Source organism: Pyxicephalus adspersus, chromosome 12 (assembly GCF_032062135.1).
Source record: "Pyxicephalus adspersus chromosome 12, UCB_Pads_2.0, whole genome shotgun sequence".
In the NCBI taxonomy this organism is placed as follows: domain Eukaryota; kingdom Metazoa; phylum Chordata; class Amphibia; order Anura; family Pyxicephalidae; genus Pyxicephalus; species Pyxicephalus adspersus.
Window position 1 is genome coordinate 27,073,616 of NC_092869.1, and position 20,400 is coordinate 27,094,015.

The window sequence follows — 20,400 nt, forward strand, 5'->3', positions numbered from 1 at the left end:
ATTAAATGTAAATCACACAACAGAAAAATAATTACCATGAGGCTGGTTTACATCTGTGCATTGCAGTGACACACAGTAAATGCATGTTTCTGCACACAGGGTAATAAATAGAACCCTAACAGTGCATTGAAGTGACATTTGAAGTGAGCATAACAATGTCTCAATGGTGAGCACTTGCAGCACTAGTTCCAAGGTTCCAACCTCGGCCAGGACACTATCTGCAAAGTTTGCAGGTTCTCCCCATGTTTGCGTGGGTTTAAGATTTGAAAGACCATGTGAAGGTCTGGTGTGTGTTTTACTCAAGGATAATATTTTGAGTTTCCGTTAGGGGGGTTCCCTATCTAGATTTCTCCTTTATTCCTTAACAACATACAGTAGATACATTTGTGCTAATATGGAGCTAACACATAGGTTGGTATACACAGAATTCTACTGTAAGTTACAATGGAGCCAAAAGGTAAATACGGTTTTTAGGACCCCCACCCTCCCCCCGTTAAAAAAAGGTTTAGACATTTTTATAATATATAATAGGAAGCTTGTGTGGAAGTAAAAGATAGAATATCTGAGTAACTGAAAGGTCTATTTAACCACATCAGGTAAACAAAACATTATTCTTTTAAATATGAAGTTAGAAAAGTCTATGGGTTGTAAATATCAAAACTACCAACAGTTTTCCTTAACTCTTCCAATTCAGAAAGAAAAACAGAACTTTCAGAGGGGAAACCAGTTCATGGCCTATACACTAACTTTATTTTTCGAAGCAGCGACCTTGGCAGAAAGAAAGGCAGCCACTCCACAGTAAACTTTACACATTTCATCTTTTATTCATGAAGCAAGGTTTATATCAAAGTCACGTACACTTACTTTAAGGTCATACATTTTGGTATGTTCATATAAATGGCTCAAATTTGAGGATAACATATGAGCAAATTTTGTTTTTTTCCTTAATATCACAAAGAGAAACATGCAGATAATTAGTATTCAACCATATGAACCTTACTACAAGCTCATTAGGTTATGGTATTTCTTTGCAAAATGTATTTAGGCAAAGTGGTGATTTGGTTTGAAAAACATGATTTCATGTTGCCTAGATATGATTTATACCGTTCCAGAACAGAAACTTTGGGATCTGGCAGTGGAAAATCGTGGCTTAGGCCTAATCAGTAATTTTTCAATGCATTGCCAGCGTAAGCTATTTAAAACCAAAAAACGTGTGTTTGTTCATTGATTAGCTTATTTGGAAAGTTTTGCTGTATTCAAGTGTGTCAATAGATATATTGCATACACTGTTTTTTTTTTCATACTTAAGTGTAAAAAATGTTTGAGGTAAAACTTTCAAAACAAGTGATTGCTATGAGTGGTTTAATTGTATATGGTTTGAGTGTGTGTTTACACTAAATGTAATCCGTGTTCTTATTTCATGTGCAGTGTCTGTGCTTTGGTTCATGTGCACAGACTATTTACTACAATTTATCTTTGCACATGTAACTTCTTGCAGTGGTAAATGATGCTGTGCGTGTTATGTGTTGCAAGTGGGTAGGTCAACCACCTTTACTTGCAGGCATGCAATTTAAGTATAAGACTTATTAGAGATAAAGTGTAACTTCAATTTAAGGTCTTCTACATGTCTGACATTTAGGAGCATGGGAGAGCCATAAAGCTTTTCAAGAAGGGCAAATTAAGAACAGTAAGAAGTAGTAAAGAATTTTGTCCAGAAGTTTATTTTAAGAAAAAAAATGTTCATCCTTAATAAACTTTGTATATCATATATTTGTATTCATTTATTTGTATCCTAAGTATTTAAGAATCTGTTTTGTTTTTTTGGCATATGGGAAAAATGTTAGTTAAATGTTAACTGTACACATTTACTAAACAGACTGTTTGGTCCACAGAATGTAGACTATTGAAGACTTGACAAACAATGGAAAACACATTGTGTTGGATAAAAAAAAAAAAATTAAAAGAAAACTTTTTTTTTTGCTATACACTATAATGTACATAAGATCTACAAAAGCCATACAAGTCTAAGGCTTAGGTCCTGTGCACACAAGTAACATTTGAGCATCAATCAGCACTTAGAATCAGTTTATAACTAAGGTTCCAGCGGTGCTTCCTACTGACCACCACACTAATATACCGTGAGCTGTGGATATAGTAATTATAGAAGGGGTTCCCTGAGGACCTTAAAGTTATTTCAATTGTTTCCCACAAACGCCAGAAAAAAAAACTCCGCCAAATAAAGTGTAGCACTGAAGCTCATTGGAAGCGCAAAAAAAAAGGGGGAGACAAAATGACTGCTTGAATGCAATTTTCTCTAAGGTTAGTATAAAAAGGAATGTATGAGCAATTTATTAGGTATACCTGTAAACACCCTGATGTTCAAGTCCTTGATCTCAGAATTTTTGTAATAACCAGTGGGAAAAAAGCTACAATTTTATGCCTTGTCCACACACTGCCCTAATATAACTGCCGATATTCACAACTTTTCAATTGCTTGTAAATTTCTACTGCCATAAATTTCTGCTGCCCTGAAAACCAAATCCGGACAAAACTTTTTATCTGGTTTTGGATAGTGTAGGTTGGAGTCATAGCTGTTTTTTGTTGTCTGTATCCCTGTTATGAAGTAGAGTGCCTTCCTTTTGCTAGGTATAAAGTGATCCCAACAATTGCAATCCTTGCTAAACCTTTTCTGAACAGGAAGCAAAATTCAACATTACAACAATCTGCCTAACATTGTGTAGGTCCACCTTGAGCCAAAAAAAAAAACCCTGACTCGTTCAGACATGGTATCCACAAAATCTATGAATGTGTCAAGTAGTATTTGGCACCAAGACATTAGCAGCAGATCTTTTAAGTCACACTGATTCTGCTGGCCAGCCTCCCTCAAGTGCATCTTGCCGTCATCTCATGTAAAAATGCACATATAACTTGACATTCACAGGATCAGGCTGTGTTTTTTCATTGCTTTATGATCCAGTTCTTACACTCACATGACCATTGTTGGTGCTTTCAACAGAGGTAAGGAGTCACACCAAGGGAATTCTGCGGCTACACAGTCCCACACATAGTGGGACAACACATTTCTCAAATGGCTAGCATTACGTTTTCAGCAATTTGTGCAACAGTAGTTTTTCAGTGGGACCAGACAAGATGGACTAGCCACCTGCCCTTAAGCACCTGTGGTCTGATTGTTGTCCTTCTTGGGACCAAACAAAGTACTAGGCACTGCAAACTTTAAAATACCCCACAAGACTTGCCATTTTGCAAATGCTTGGACCTATTTCATTTAGCCATTACATTATCTTGGATCCTTACTACCTGTCCATTTGTCCCGATTCCAAAGCATCACTGCCTGTTCCCTTGCTGTGAAACATGTCAGTCAGTATAAATCAGAAGAGGGCATCAGGATAGAAGTTACAAATGGCCCTCTTTGATCAGATTTTTACATTGCATATGTAAAAGAGCCCCCCCATCCACTGCAGGTGGTTTGACTGAACTTCTTCAGAACCTTTAAATGTGAATGCTTTAAATAATAGATGATAGTCATTTAACAGTTGATATACACAGTCTGGATAATATTATACACTGCAGGAGCAAGAAAAACAGATTTTACTTGAACTTTTGGATTATTTAATATACAGAATCAATAAGTACAACTTGTTCTTTCAGGAAAGAAAAAAGCCTTTCACTGTTGAAACCAAAACTCTGCAGATCCATGCAGGGTATTGATCTTGTTATTTGCTGAACACATGGTAAACTGGGCAGGTACTATAGAAGTATAACATTTTTAGTTTGTAAAGAATATACTTAAAGCGGTGTACATAAAAAAAAATACAAATAACCCTAAAAACAAATTAGAAAAAAGCAGGAGGTGCTTCTGAATTAACATGATTGACCTCTACCTACTAAAAACTACTAGGATGCATCTAAGTTCACCATCTACACCAGTTCTCCTATGGCTATGTGGGTTTCTTGTGGATAAGTTAGGCATTTTTTGCAGTTCAACAGCAAATAGGCAAATAAACCATTTGTCCTCTAGATGTGTATAGAAAGCCAAAAAGAAGAGCATTTTTAATTCATACACAAGGTCATTAATGGCCTGAACAACAGTCAGCTCATGTTGTCGATTATCATATCAGGGTAGAAAGATGAGTTACAGTTATGGCAAAGCTGGGGGAAAAAAAACATTACAATGGTTAAATGCCAGGATGCACCCAATCCTTTTACCATGAAAACCTTTCTACCTTACCATTTACAGACTTGCATTGTAGGCTGTTTGCCAGATGAGGGAGCAAAAGGAACACCAAGATACAATTTCCAAGAATAATTGATATTGATTTTAAAAGGTACCAGGGGTGAATTTAAAATAAACCTGAAGCTTTGTGGGAAAGTTTGTAACTTGACACTAGAGCACTCAAAACCGATGGTGTTCATCTTGATGATTTTTCAGCAAAGGTTTCAATTGAGATGACTATGTACAAACCATGAGTTTTCTTTTTAAGAGAATACAATGATTTATATTAAAAAAAATAGAAAATGAGCAAAGAAATTGTGGGGTTGTATCCACAACATTCAGCCAGTGAAATAAGCATGGATGAAATGATATAAGACTATACACAGTTGTACATACCCCTTGCTCATCAAGTTTTAGAAGTTGTTCTGTAACTTTTGGAGTGTTGAAGGCCAGCCGGAGACATTGCACATTCAGCTCCGGGACAATGTGTTCAAGTACTTCCTTAAGAGGCAAACCTCTTGCTGTGCCATGTTTGGCAGTTGATGGAATAGCATCTTCAAGCACTGCGCCACGCAACGTCATAAGCTAAGAATAAAAATAAAATTCATGTCACATAATAACTTATTAACAAGCGGCAGACTGAAGTACATATTACCTGTACATTTAATGCATGGTCTATAAAGACAGCTCCTTCAGTTTGTCAAATAGAGACTAATAATCACTGCTGTAGACAACACATTACTGCAGTAAATTCTTCTATATTATACATTAAATACCTATTTAGACACTTTATTAGATCAATAACTTGGGTTAAGAACACAAAGTAATATTTAGATAAAAATGCTTGTTTAAAAGAGATCATTTACATATTTTAATGGATTAAATATACAAAAAAGAAACCAAAATCAATTACTTAGGGATCAGTAAGCAAGAACAGTTTTACACATATAAAGCTATACTTATCACAAAGTAGTAAAGGGACCATTTTGATGCTGCTGCCATTAAAGATATCTTGGTGTTTATTAACAAAAACTGATGTTACTATTCAGAGCAAACCAAAACCTGGTGACAGACTAATCTTGGTATTCAGGCCAATGAGAAACCAATTTTTCCTTTATGGATTTTAGATATAATTTATATAATAGGAGAGGTGAAAGTCAAGTGTTGGAATTCACTTTGTATTCTGTGCATAAAAGTGAATATTGAAATTTGGGTGGTGGGGCCTTTTAACTCACTTCTATTACAGAAAACCGTTACTGCAATTTTTGACAACATCTAGGCCTCTTGTCTTTTTCTTTAATTCCTCCTCAGAAACAGCAATGAGCATGTTTGTATTTAAAAAAACAAAAAACAAGACTTGAAGTTCAGTTGCATGACTACTGTGCTGCTTGTTAAAGAGGAATTTGTGCTTACAGACTGTACTTTTGCACTGCACGCATCTCTCTTTTTGCTTTATTCATTCTGTGGGTCATTGTTTCTTCTTTCTTTCCTATTGCTTCCTAAATATTCCCCCACCAGCTATCAGATCTCTAGTCCTTAGTCGGGTGGCTCGGACATGTGGAAGCAAAGATTTGCTTATCTACAAAGATGGCTAGGACCCCACAAAGAAAAAGTGCAGAACACAGAATAGTAAGATCAATCGATGAGCCTATAGGCAATACTGATTACTGGAGCTCTGCCCTTTTGTTTGCCTTTTTGGGTCCTTTTTAATTTAATTCTGTGTGGTTGAATGTCTGAAAGGTAAGTCACTGGTTTGGGTACATTCTAATTAAAAAACATTCACGCAGCACCAAGCAGCACCTTCTAACAACAAACACATCTCCAATCTGTATTATTACCTAAGTAAGTTAAACCATAACAGTAAAACAACATCAGTGAAGGTAATATTGCTGAGGAAAGACAAGGTGCACAGGACAATTCAACCTGCACTTAGTTTAGGATATAATCCAAACTATTGTGATTATAATGTGCCTTACAGCGCTGAGGCTTTATGACGTACACATTCTTTAAAAGGCATGCAGCTATATTTAGTTAATAAAACCTTTGTCATGGTGCATATCCTGTAGCTTATCAAATCGCTGACCTCAAATCATTAATGCAACCTATCTATGTACTTAAGGGGTCATTTTATAGCAGTCAGACAGTCTGTCCACGTGCTCGAAGTCCAAAGCATTTCCGGAATGTGAGAAAGAGATCAAGAATAGATGCAATAAATCAAAAGAAATGAAACACATCTCAAACTCACATTTCATGATGTCTAGTCTGCCAGAAAACATACACATACATTCAAACTATACACTGCCAATCCCGATCACTGACCATTGCTCAAGGTCTATTGTTTAAATAAAATACTGAATAGACATCACAGAATAATAAAACAAAAGAACAAAATGGGATTCTGTTTCTGCCCACTAATGCATTTGCATAACTACAAAAAGTAAAACAAATTCAATGACAGAATGTGAAAATTTAGTAAATTAGTTGAAAAAATGTTTTCAAAACCCAACATAAAAACATAATATTCTTTAATGTTAGGTGATTGTGCCTGTGCACAATGGAGAGGCTTACCAAAAGAGTTTTGCTGTGCAAGATTTTATGTATTGGATAAATGTTCAGCTTGAACCAATACAACTACAACAACAGCCAATTCAATAGTGGGTATGATAACCAATATGGGAACATTATGTCAGAACAGAAAGTATTGTGTACACCAAGGAACACTGCTATGACCAGGGGATCGGCTAGCATTAACACTTTGTCCCTACTTTCAAATCACCAGCTTTGTCTAGCTGTGCATTATTAGAGTCCAGGATATGGAGTGGAGCATCAGGAGACTTTAAAATAAGCAGTGGTAAAAAGATTTTATACTTTTTGCACTATGGCATGGCATAAAAACAAAAATAAAAAAAAACACCTTGCTGGCATGTACATTTTAACAATTTTTTTGTTTATAAGTAGAATTACAGTTGGGTTCTGTGGTAAAACTACTCTCTTAGGGGGTTGGCATGCTGTTGTCCTCTCGTTCATCTGTTGGTGCTTTTCAAGCAGGTGAAACGGATTCCCAATCATGTACACCAACTGGAGAAATTGATATCCTAGAAGTTCAATTGACTTTGTCATGTTTATGATGATTATATAAATAAGTCATGATTATATAAATAAGGTTAAGTATAATTATTTGTGTGTTTTTTCTTCTACCAACTGGATTGACAATATACCATGCATGGTCTGTAAAATGATATGAAAAGTAAACAGGAAAATTCTTGATAGTCGTGTGTCAATATTTGGAAATTGTTGTTCTTAACCAGCAATCAATTTTAGTCTTTAAAACTGATCAACCAGCCTAAATACATCATTTGTAGAGTTCATTGCTTGTAGTGTATGTAGACAAGCATCTACAGCTGGAGGGCAATTTTTTTTAACATAAGTTCCTCTTTCAATTACAGATACTATTTCCTACAAGAATGTACCCTGCAGAGATTTAACCCACACCTTCTTTTGTCACATTCTCTGTAAATATAGACAGCTAGACTGCTCAATTTCTTTTAAAAAATACAATGTTAGTTGTTGGTCACAAGCTTCCAGTGTATAGAAAATCCCTACCTGGGGCTAAATGGTTACTACGGGTCTGTACAACCCTATGTAAATTACAACACGAGCCTCAACCAGCTGTTTGTTTTCTTTGCAAGTTATTATACAACTTTTAGCCTTGCATGATCATTCCAAATTGTAAAATATTGCCCGAAGTTAATGAAACAAGTGATGGTACATTGATATCTATGGCGATCCAGTAAGTGAGAACTAGCTGGCAAGGGTTTCTTTATCTCAATGTCAGGAGAAATTAGGGCCATGCATACCGATGAGTTTAAGATCCACAGAAATTTAAAGGGGCATGGGTATTGCTTGGCAACTCACACAGACCCCATATGTATAAATGAGAGAAATTAGCAGTATGATATGCACATAAACAAACCATACACAGACATAATGTATCTGAATCAGTATCAGAAATGATTACGTAAACTGAGCTGGGTATACAAACATCCCATGCCCTCCTAAAAGGGGAAAACTAGAAGAGTTTGTTCGGTTTGGTCTCCTCAGTTTTGAATTTGAGTTCACCTCAAAGAGCACCAGTAACAGAAAGCTTTTGATGAAAGAAAAGATTGGGAATTCCCTCTTAACAGGTCATTTAGATTGAGATTTCCTATAATAAAAACGGAAACTACCTTACATTAACCAATCAATGAGTAGGGACTGTAAACTACTACAATTCCATCAGTGCATTTTGCAATGGCTGTGGCTGCCCATAATAATATAGAATGACCCAAAACTTTGCATAACAATTTTTGTAAGCTCTAGGTCATTTCTTAGCTGTACAGGTTGTTTCTTCAACTGGGAAAGGTCGTTTCTGCTGAGCCAAATATAATGCAATATCATGCTTCACAGACAAGGTGGGAGAGAGACATACATTAAGGCTAACATATTCTGAGTGACAAATTGTCCATACATTTATAGAACACAGTGAATACCCAAATTTACTTACCTCACTTGTTCTAAAAATCATCCAGTAATTATACTGAGGACTATTTTCTTTTGCATCTTCCACCTTTTCCCTACGAACGCTTACAGCCACAGGACCAAGATTCTCATCTGAGCCAAAATAGTTCCAGTGCTCTAAATATGACAAATAAAAATTGTCACCACCATTACAAAACAATAAAAACATTATTATATATAGGTAGGTAAATGTACACATATGGGTCTATATATAGAGCATTGAATCTGGCATTCACTGAAACATTCCTTGGTGAAGACTCGTCCAGGACCATATGTTTAAATGGCAGTAACTGATTTTCCAGGGGATGATTCAATGAATGTCAAATTTAATGCTTTATAAAAAAAAAACCATGAAAATTTTATAAACAAAAATATACATATATACACACAAATATATATATATTTATATCCTCAGGAGATATATATATATATATATATATCCTGTGGATAACATTAACACCTAATCCTTAAGTAACATTATATCTGAAGAGGTGTGATCCAATATTTACCAGCTGCACAAACCTGAGTTATTTAAATGTCTTGTTATAGCTTCTGTAGATTAGGTAATCTATAAAGCTACATCCAGAAAAGATTTGAACAGCTCGCATTTACTTCCTATATTTAGATGCCAAACATGGAATTTAAATGTAGCTGTAGGGCTACCATATCTACCACTAAGAAATACTATCAAATTAAGATAAAACTGTGGTTGTGCTATAATTTGTCTACACAAATACTCCAATGTCAAAGATTCTACAGCACCCCAGTTTTCCGTTATAACTGTGGTTTTAATCAGTACTGTATTATTGATAAAGTGTGTGTCGGCAGGTGTTGGACTTGTCGATGACACAAGAATTTGATATGTGCTTTTGACTTGCAGCTGACAATCTTTTCACCTGCCCCTACCAGGTTAAACATTCTTACAGACTTACGAGAATGCAAAACCTGCTCGGAAAGGGGAAAAGTGTGTCAACACAGCTCTTTGTGATCAGCACAACTCCAATATTTGATTTAACTCAACTTCATTGTGTCTCGTACAACCATTAAAGACCATTAGCAAGCCTTTTGGAAACATTCCATACTTTTCATAGGAACTGATGATAAATAAAAATATTTTAGGAGTACATGTTGAAAAACAGGAATATAAAGGAAATCAATGCTTAGTAACAATCAGAGGTGAATAGCATAATAGATGGTAGGTAGGTTTGACATTCAAAAAAATTGTGGTCACTGGGCCCTGAAGTTAAATGGACAAATCAAAATATGTACAGCCCAACATTAAAGGACATTAGTAAACAACATTGTCCAACTGTACATCCCTAATCCTACTACTGTGAACAAGAATACAATGGACTACATTGTGTCCTTGATTAAAAATAAGATAATACCACAATCAACACGTATCTTGTGACCAATAGTAATCATACCAAATGGCTACAAAACTTGGAAAAACATGATAATAAGAAACAATCTTCAAATTGATTGTTTACAGTTAGTTTTCAATCGGTTAGGTATAATGACATTTATATTTCTACAACATATGCCAGATATGACAAATTGCCTGAACAATATAAGTAAATCAAGGCCACAGTTTGGCCTGTGCCTAAATAATAAAAAGCTTTACACCTGCCACATGACAAATAAAAAAACACACATTCAAACAATTTACATAAGTATTAAAACAGAGGAAGAATAATGGTTTGCTATAATAAACTAAGGAATAATAAAAGGAATTTACATTCCTCACCTAAATAATGTTTCAATATACTTCTTGTTAGGGTCACAGCATATTCATATTCCCCTGTAATAAGCTGTAACTCTAACTAGAAGTATTTTGAAACATTATTCAGCTGACAAATGTTATTTTGAATTCAGTGGAAGCTGCAATACACAGTTGAAACCTTGTTGTTGTTTGGTCACGCTCCACACTGTGGTGAAAGTTGTCCATAAGTGATATAAAGTTGCTTCAATGAAAGGGTTACATAATGCATAAGGATCTTTTAAAGTTCATCATACAACTATATTTCTTTCTCGAAAAAAATACATGTTGAACTGCTTTCTGAGCAAAGATTAAGTCATATACTTGAAACATAAAAACAAATATTTTTTTTGTGATAAATACGTTGTGCCTTCTGAAGAAGCCTTTGGGTGAAACGCGTCAAGGATGGTAGAACGCAATAAGATAGAAATATGAAATATTTGTACTGATGAAATGTATTAGGTAGTTATGTTTATATACTGATACAAGTTTAAAGATTCATACAATAAATTGGTATTTTATGATTTTAGTGTTGAAGAATTTATTGGTAGGCACCTGAAAAATCCTAAAAAAAAACAAAGACTGGGTTTAAAAATATATACAGAGAGGATGTGGTGCCCTTTCAAAATGTTCCCCACTAATTTACTCAAATAGATAATTTATTACTTTGTAATTTGAACTTTTCAGTAAAGTTTAGTGATCAAAAACAGGGGGCTAATTGTAACGGAATCTATCTTTCGCTGTTATCAGAAGGTCATGTGAGAGAAAAATGTAAAAAAAAAATAGCAATCCTGAGTTCTGGAAATTGAAGGGCAATGCGACTTCACACAATACATCACTTTACAAGGTTCATGCTCATCTGAAGAAAAACAATCATGACACTTCTGAGCATTTCAGACTGATATGTGACTCACTACACCACCAGCCCTGTTAGATAAAAAAATAATGTATATGGCATTTACCTACTAACTGAGCACTTGGATTCTAAAGGGGACACTTTCATTCGAAGCTGAAGGCAAACTTTACTTCAACTGCATTTCTCAGAAAACCTTTTTTATTTTTTAGCTTTGAAAATGTTAAAGTGAGGAAAGAAAGACTACCTGTCAATTTTTTTTTTTTTTTCCTTCCACGCTCACCCCTTTACTGGCAGCCATTATTCACTAACAAAGTAAGTGAGGTGAAATCTAAAATGCTAGGCTTGTCTTTGGAACATAAGGGGAAATCTTTCAACAGTTGTACAAGCTCTTTTTCCTGCACTTGAATTGCTTACTCTGATTTCCCTGCACACTGTGCGCTTGCTGCATAGCTATGTTAAGTTAAATTATCCTGCGTTGTTCCCTGGATGAAAAATGTCCATGCCTACAAAACCTACCCAACTTACTGTTGCCAACATCACGAAGAGGGCTTCACTTCTGCCATCCTAATTGTTTCATTAAAGTAAAACTCCAGTTTTCGGCCATAAGATTTTTTTATTTTTTTTAGATTAGTATTAAACCTTATTTTCCTAATTTTTAAATTAAGGTGAGAAACCCACAACTTGTCATCCCCTCAGACTTATTAGACTTGTGCTTTGTCCATTCTAAAAGATGTGAGACTCACTGCATGAAACCAACGGTCAAGTCGAGTTGAATGCCTGAAATTTTACCTTAAGCCCTATGGTGTGCATTACAGTGTGCAAAGCACACAAGTTGAAAGTAAAATTTCTCTGCGCGTCCTGGAAAAAAAAAATTGCCAGTGTTTGCTTCTTGCTCCTCCTCCTCCAGTTTAAGAAAATAAAAACCTGGCTTGCTAAAACAAAATGATCTATAAAGGGATATTGTTGAACAACCCATTTATAACAATCCTGTTATATTGAAGAAAATACTGACAGAACAGTAAGAACCTACTTTTTGCACGGTATGGAACTATGCTCACTGGCGAAGGGGTAAATTCAGGATTTATCTGTGGAAAGGATTTAAAACTGAAGCTCTGAGAAGCCTGCTAATAGCCTCCCAAAAATTCAAGAGTTTTAGTTCTGAATGAACTGAACCTTCAAGCACCAAATCTGGCCACATTCCCTATGAATGTGGGACAAGGAACTAATGCACCTATACTTGATTATAAAACCTTTTTTAATAATTGTAACAATTATATTCTGCAAGAAGGATTTTATGCAGTGTATTTCTAAGAGTAGAAAAGAAGCTTCTGCTGTAGCTTGTAATTAGCTGCTGTAATCTTATTCTTCTAGATATACTGCTGGCAAGACTGCATAGCAACAAGATGATTGAATATTAGATGTTACTATAAATATACATATTGCCATCATGTGAAATTCTTCCTTGCAAAATATAATTATCAGCCTGTATTACTTAAAATGTGTTCTTTTCTCTCTTTTGAAAACCACTGCTTTCAATAAATGAACAATTTTCTCAGTTTGGGAATGCTCTTTTTACACATTGTAGCTATTCTAAGAAATACAGGACAAAGGCCACAATTCTAAAATGATTGCTGGTACCGTATAAAATACGCCCCTACCTGTCCCCTGAGACGAAACTCCTTGTACATGCTCTTATCTCGTCTGGACTACTGTAACATCCTCCTCTCTGGTATTCCACTAACCCGACTCTCTCCTCTACAATCTATAATGAATGCTGCAGCCAGACTCATCCATCCTTCCGACTGCTGCTCTTATGCTGCATCTCTGCAGATCTCTACACTGGCTTCCATTTCACCTTAGAATCAAATTCAAGCTCCTGTGCTTTGCCTTCAAATCCCTCCACAGTTATTGTCCCACTTACATTTCTGACCTGGTAAAAATGTACTCCCCGAGCCGCTCTCTCCAATGACCTACTACTGACTTCCTCACTCATAACCTCATCACACGCACGAATACTAGACTTCTCTAGAGCTGCCCCAACTCTTTGGAATGGTCTTCCTCGTGCGATTTAGCTTACTCCTACTTTCTGCTCATTTAAAAGAGCACTCAAAACCTATTTTTTCAAATTTGCCTACCCAGCTTCTTCTGCCTTTTGAAACCATCACTACATATCTCCCATCCTATTGTGTGTAAATTCCCTCAGCTACTAGATTGTAAGCTCTTCGGGGCAGGGTGCTCTCCTTCTGTATCACTGTCTGTATTAGTCTGTCATTTGCAACCCCTATTTAATTTACAGCACTGCGTAATATGTTGGCGCCTTATAAATCCTGTTTAATAATAATAATAATATAAGAATACCCAACATTTTAGTAATAAGTGAGCTGCACACTAATATCCCACAGAGGTAAGTGCAAAGGCAGAAGCAGCCTATCACTATGATTTTACCAACCCAGCTGCAGACCAGAAAAATGCAAGATAAGAATATTGCTGAACTGGAGAACTGCAAGCTACCTGAATTTATGATGTTTTTTTCAAACTGCACAGTGTGCTGCCTGGGACTTTACACATTTGGCCACATTAGAATTTCACTTCATGTACCTTTTATTAATTTGTATGTATAGAACACCAACATACTATAACCACTATCTATTGGCTGCTAAGTTGTTACAGTGAATAAAAGGAAGGAAGGAGCATGCCATCAGCTGTGGAAGTATGGAAAGACAGAAAGGTAGTGACCCAATGGACACCAAATGTAAAGTGCAATCAATTCTAGCAGACTGCAGAGAGAATCATTGGAGAAGGCCAACTGTACATTGCAGCCCACTACGGGTAATTTTCTCTTTCTCAGTTTACAAAAGGCTTATGTAATTTTGAAAGTACTATATGTACTATATAGCATAGCTCATTTTTTACAAAACACTACTATGAAAAACTGACCAACCTTTATTTTGTTAGTCCTTGCTGTCAATGATACTTATATAACAGGTAAATCATTGACTTTTCTAGATCTGAAAGCAAACAAGCTTTGCAAGACTGAAAATGTGTCCAAGTATTAGATAAATCCAGTATTTGTTAGAAAACTGTCCAGTATAGTGTCCAATATAGTACGGACATATTTAAGCAATTGATTAAAAGGGTTAGTAGGTGCTTTCCTAAAGTTTACCTTCTTCCAGCTTAGCTAGTTGGCAAACTGTCCAATGAAGCACAAGTGAAATTTGCTCTATTTGTAGTAGCAAAAAAGTAGTAAAAATAGTTCTCAAAATATAACAGTGCATGAAAAGTTAACTAAAAGGGATTGCACTTACCTTTTTGATAGAAAAACTTCCGGTAATAGTATGCTCCAAGGTCTATATGTTCTACAATGTATCTCTTTGCTTTGTCAATATGTAGAACCAAATTCTCCTTAGGGACCTCGAGGACTGCAAGTCCAGCATTTGCACAATGTGAACTCATAGTTGATTCAAAAGAAGAATTTTCACACCCAGAAAATGAGCCCGAGTTTGACTTTGACAGGCTGACTTTCTTTTCACCTTCTCCTCCTGTTTCGTTGCGGAAATAGGGGCAGCTCATTACCAAATCATTGCTTTTATCATCTCCTTGGTCAACATTAACGTTTTCCTTTGCATTTAAGTCTTCTGTGCTTCCAGTTGGAGAATTAAAACTGGAGGAATGAGACAATGGTCCTGCAGCTAAAGAGGCTGCAGCAGCCGCAGAAGCCCCCGTGGTGGTGTTTCGCCTTTTAATGACATTATGCCTGTTGATTACAACCTCACTCAAATCAAACAAAACACTTTGAACATCATAATGAGCAAAACATTTTGGGCATGTCCATGGCTTGATGCTATCATCGGAACGACTGTCCTCAATGTCTGAAGCCTTTCCAAGCTCCCCTTCAGCCTTTGCATTTCTAAGCTTCCGAAAAATGGAAGAATCTCCAGTCTCTGACTTGGATCGCCTTTTCAGCGGCTTGTCCCTGTCTTTAAAAGCGCGATGACCATCTCTCTGACCATCAATAACATCCAAGGAGAACCCAGACCCTCTACTTCCACTGCTCAATAGTAGTTCACTCAATTTGGATGGACCATGTCCACGATGGTCAGCTTTTTCATTTTTATATCCTGTAATAATATCAAAGAAACTCTCACTGGATGTTCCTTGTTTGTCTATTGAAGATGTGCTTCCATATTCCCTGTGAAGTGAAGACCCTGTTTTAAAAGTAGGTGACATACACTCTTCAAAATTGTCCATATCAAATTCACTAATGGTGATATCACTGTTACTCCGTTGTCTTATTCTGCGATGAACTTTTCGTGGGGAGCTGGAACTGGAGTAACCTTCAGGGGTCAGAAACCTAGAATCTAGACTTTCTGCCTGCCTTGCTTTGTTTTTCAGAGTGTTCTGAATGCTCTTTAACATAGCAGAATCACTAGAGTTTATGCTAGATGTACTTACTTGACTACCAGGACTACTCTTAACAGATATTGTGTCTAAACTAGTTGTTTCCATGTCTTGACTAGCTCTGCTCATTTCTTTAACGTTTTCTTTGCGTGGAGGCCAGTCTGCAATTCGTGCCCTGACTCCCATTTTAGGAACACCTGGCGTTGTAGATATGTGGTGGGAGCTTTCACTGCGGGGGGGTCCAACTGGAGACATGGCAGAAGAACCTAAACTACCATTCTGAGATCTGAAACGTCTCATATAAAAATCATCTGAACGAGCTTTTTGCGGTCCATCTGGCACAGACGACTGAGTCCCACTAGTAACGGACCTTTCAGTCTGGGACCTTTTCAGACTGGTCATGATCTGAAGATAAGTTCAGAATTAAAATACTCCAGAATGAAACATGTCCATCATTGCGTTTTAATAAGATAATGTTCTCCTGGAGAAAATCCTCCAGAGAACACACTGGTTTCATGAGATCAGCCAAGTTTTTAATAGATAATGAAAATGCAAAAGATGAAATTGGGTTGTCACTAGTTCATGGACAGGGTGATACTTCCAGATACATTTCTTCCTTGCATCAAGGCTTAAGGTCCTGTAGTAAATTGTGTGAGGAACATTTTAGCTTCGGCCCGATGCCTTCCAGCAACATATACCTGAAATATAAATAAAAAGATCAATGTTAAACGGACAAGTTATAAATGTGATATTACTAAACCATTTCTTAAAAGGTAATGTTATCTAGTGACTACTGTCAAAACAGTTATTTTTCAAGACAATAAAAACAATTTAAAGCTGTTAAAAAGTATTTCAAAGCCTAATTGAACCTTCTTTATAGTATTACTATAAATACAGTCAGGCTGTGAAGACTCTCACTTTTTGAATGAAGTGTTGCAACAAAGGTCATAACACCTTGTATTGCTAAGCACTTAAAGTTGGAATACAACACACAAGTTCTCTCTCGTTCTCTCTCATCTAAAATTATTGTGTGGCATATTTCCTGGGGATAACCCTACTTGAGACATATCTTTCAAAGCATTTTAGATAAAATTTGTCTTTTTCAATGCCTATAAACTCAAAAACCGCTTGGGCCCGTTCAAATTCCAGACATCTACATGGCCAGACTCTCCAACGGCCAGCCAGTTGATGTCAGGCCAGCTATTCACAAAGGGATCAATAAGGAGGAATGAATGCACTACCTTAGATCTACTCCCAAGTCCCTACTCCTGCCCACAACTCAGGGATGTTACTGTATACAGGGATGTGACGTATGTAATATACATACAGAGCTGGGCCACTCATTCAGCAGCAGCATTCAAACAAAGCAATCCAACAGCTAGTTTTGTTTAAATATCCTATATATAATCCTAACTCCCTTTTAGCCTGTCATAAAATGATTTTTAATTGTGAATTTCACAAGAATTTTCTGATTCTTCTGTTTATGCAATGGTCAATTTATTAGTCAAAACTGAAAATTTTAGGCTCAAGGGCAGTGCTATAGAAACTACAGGAAGTTTTAAAAAGGAATCTGTTAGGATAGATGTAATCATTTCACAACCAAGGCTCACATATACCAACTTTTGGAGGTTGACCTAGTTGTGATATGCAGCGGTCTGCAGTGTCATGCCCCATGACTTGTCACAAAAATAAGAAGTCATGCAAAGTACCCAATCCAATACTTACTCAAATTTTCCAAAACAGATGCTCAAAACTACATATTTATGCTATTTTAATGTATATTTACATTTCATAGTAATACATTGTAAAGCTAAAAGGAAAGGGTTGGCAAAATTTAGGAAGGTAAATGTGTCCTAATTTGTCTACAGGTTTCATGTGTACTTAGGTGAACGTTAAAAAAAAAAATACCATTAAACAGAGATGGCTGAAATTACATCAGTCAACAACCTTTCAAATAGACAATAGAGATGTTTGATTAACTACTCTTAAGTGACTGCTATTTAGGACTGACCAGTTTAGAAATCCCAAGAGATCAACTTCTTACATAATGGCAGCATATAAAATGACAGGCGTAAAGGCAATCCTTCACTGCACTTCCAAGAAAAGCTTTTTTCATTCATCTTTAAAGGCCAAGGTCAGAACAAACAGTAGTAAAAGGAATAAGGGCAACATGTGAGCAGGTAGGTTCCCTTTAGGACAGTGTTTGTACAGATTGTTGAGCGTATCTATGAAAGAAACCCTCATTTTGAGGAAAAGATTGATTGTTAAAAGACAGACAGATGTCTCATATGTTATCATATTCCCATCTCTTGATGACATATGTTAAAGTTTAGGTCAGGTATGAGGTATCTGTCGAAAGGTTATATTAGAAATAAAAGAAATGCTAGTTAGGAGGAGATAGGCCCATCTCATTTGCTCAGCCTCAGTTTTTCTACTTGACAAATATTATAAACTTGGCTAGTCTGAGCAGCCGCTTGGAAAACAAAGTGATTTGAGCGTGATCTGCTTTTCTGCTTAGATCATCAATTAAGCTGATTTACTACAAAGAAGAGGGCTTTGGGACATTAACTTATCTAAATCTTCAGGTTTGTCTGCAGAGTAATAAAAATTCCACATGATTAAATGTCATTTGTGTAGCATGAAAGTTAATTACCATCAATTATGCAGCACGGTAAGATGAAACGGGCTTTAAGCCTCTGACCAGCACTCTGTAACTATATGTCCTGAGAAGAACTTAAGCAGCAATTACATTAATACAGTCAATTAAAATTGGATTGCTGATTGACCAATGCCATTAATGTAGTAACCTGTGATCACTGTGTGATATGACCTGTTGGTTATATCACTCTCATGCATGCTAAAATTAATTATTACTCCTAAATGACAGTTTAGGAAATTATAGCTTTCCCACTCACCAATCATAAACATGCAGTAAAATAAAGGAAGTTCATCAGAAGGCCACAACAGCATGCCATGGAAGCAAAAACCACAGCTTTTTAAAGTCTATATCAACAAAATGGGGGAAACCCAGTCTCCGAAGTTCAGGAAACCCCAAAGAAGGCCATGTTTTAGTGGGGTTGTTCTGACCCTAATGTTCTATAAAAGGCTGGCTTGCAAAAACGTGAGCCATGTAACCAAACAAGACTGACCGAGGACAATTTCAATTGATCAGGATGGGCTTCAACTTGTTCCAGGTTTTAAAATGTCAAATGTATGCAGAAATGTCCAATTATAAAATAAAATTCACATCTGGAATCTCAAGGAGTGCAGGATTACTACGTTTGTAGCATTGGAGAGAGTAACTGTACACTATTCCTATGGTCTTTGTAAATGTATGCTATAAATGAACAATATGAAAGTTATGTATAGTGAAATACAGAACAATTCCTTGTTATTTCTTACTGTTATAAAAGTAAAAATTAATGGAAAAGAAGCAATTTGTTAGAGCTCTAAACAAGGTTGGTGATTGCTCCAAAAACATTTGTGGATTCTTCCTTGGATTGAGTACTGAAAATTAAAAGCAGGAATCTTTGATGGACCCCAGATTCAGAAACTGATAAATAATTAAAATGTCACCAGTTACACGATTGATACTGAAGCTTCTGCCTGGCACAGCTATGTCATGATTGTGAAGAACTTCTTGGGTAACTATAAAGCACAAAATTAAGAAGAATTGGTACAAAACTTGATCTTAAACTTTGTGGGTGCTACTATGAGCATAAAGGTACACTATCTCCATAGCCATTAGCAACAATTTGCAGAAAACCTTGGTGATTTCAGTGAGGAACAAAGGAAGAGGTTCCATCAAGATATAAAGGTGATGGAAGAAAGGTATCAGGGCAGATGGACACATGATGGCAGATTACTGATGGAGCCTTCAAAGTGATTGTCCTGATTATCAGCATAAAAGGAAATCATACAGTTTTTCAATGACTTCATTGCGATAAGTTCTGTAAATATACTGAATATAGAATATATTGACATTAAGTTTTTTTAAAATTTAATTTGTATATGTTGGCATATCTAGTTTAATTTTGACTAATTTTCATGTTTCATTAGTTTTCTTTGAGGTTATTATTGAGGTCATTTTTTAAAAAACTAGAGCCAAATCCAGCAAATCAATACCATATTTGGAATCTGTGCATCAAACATAACCTAAAATGACTTTATTCTGTTTGGCAAGAAAATGTTTGTTGACCAGTGTTATCAGAAGAACAACATTCATCTTCTTAAATCTTCGATTTATTAAGCAAGCCTTATTTTCCTTTTTTGAGCTATTGTCTAGTACTGTTATGTTTAATTCCTCGGCTTCATGTACCTGAATTATTTATCATAGTTTCACCATTAAAGCTTGCACAAGGCCTAGCACAGATTTCTCTATTACTCAGAATATCCCATAAAAAGCCTGTGACGTCTTTAGCAAAGATTATCTTTGCCATATGCTTCCTTTTTCTATTTTTTCTTTTGAATTATTTTGTTACAGAATAAGGAATCAAGATTTCAAGTACAGCGTTGCAAAAGCTCAAAACTTGATTAACATCTGTGCATAAGATAATTACTCTCCCTCTGAAAATAGGAGGTAGGTACCATGTTACA

The 20,400-nt window shown here is 36.0% G+C and overlaps 1 protein-coding gene across 5 annotated transcripts in view; it reads right to left on the minus strand.

Annotated features, from left to right (window-relative positions):
* Window positions 1–20,400, minus strand: part of SIPA1L1 (signal induced proliferation associated 1 like 1) — a 139,104-nt gene that overhangs the window by 43,663 nt on the left and 75,041 nt on the right. For all 5 annotated transcript variants that reach the window (XM_072428787.1, XM_072428786.1, XM_072428788.1 and 2 more), the window contains exons 3-5: window positions 14,712–16,502; window positions 8,778–8,908; window positions 4,631–4,819 (exon numbers count right to left, since the gene is read on the minus strand). In XM_072428787.1, the coding sequence (XP_072284888.1) occupies window positions 4,631–4,819; window positions 8,778–8,908; window positions 14,712–16,206 (1,815 nt within the window). In that variant the 5' untranslated portion in view covers window positions 16,207–16,502. The remainder of the gene's footprint in view (window positions 1–4,630; window positions 4,820–8,777; window positions 8,909–14,711; window positions 16,503–20,400) is intronic.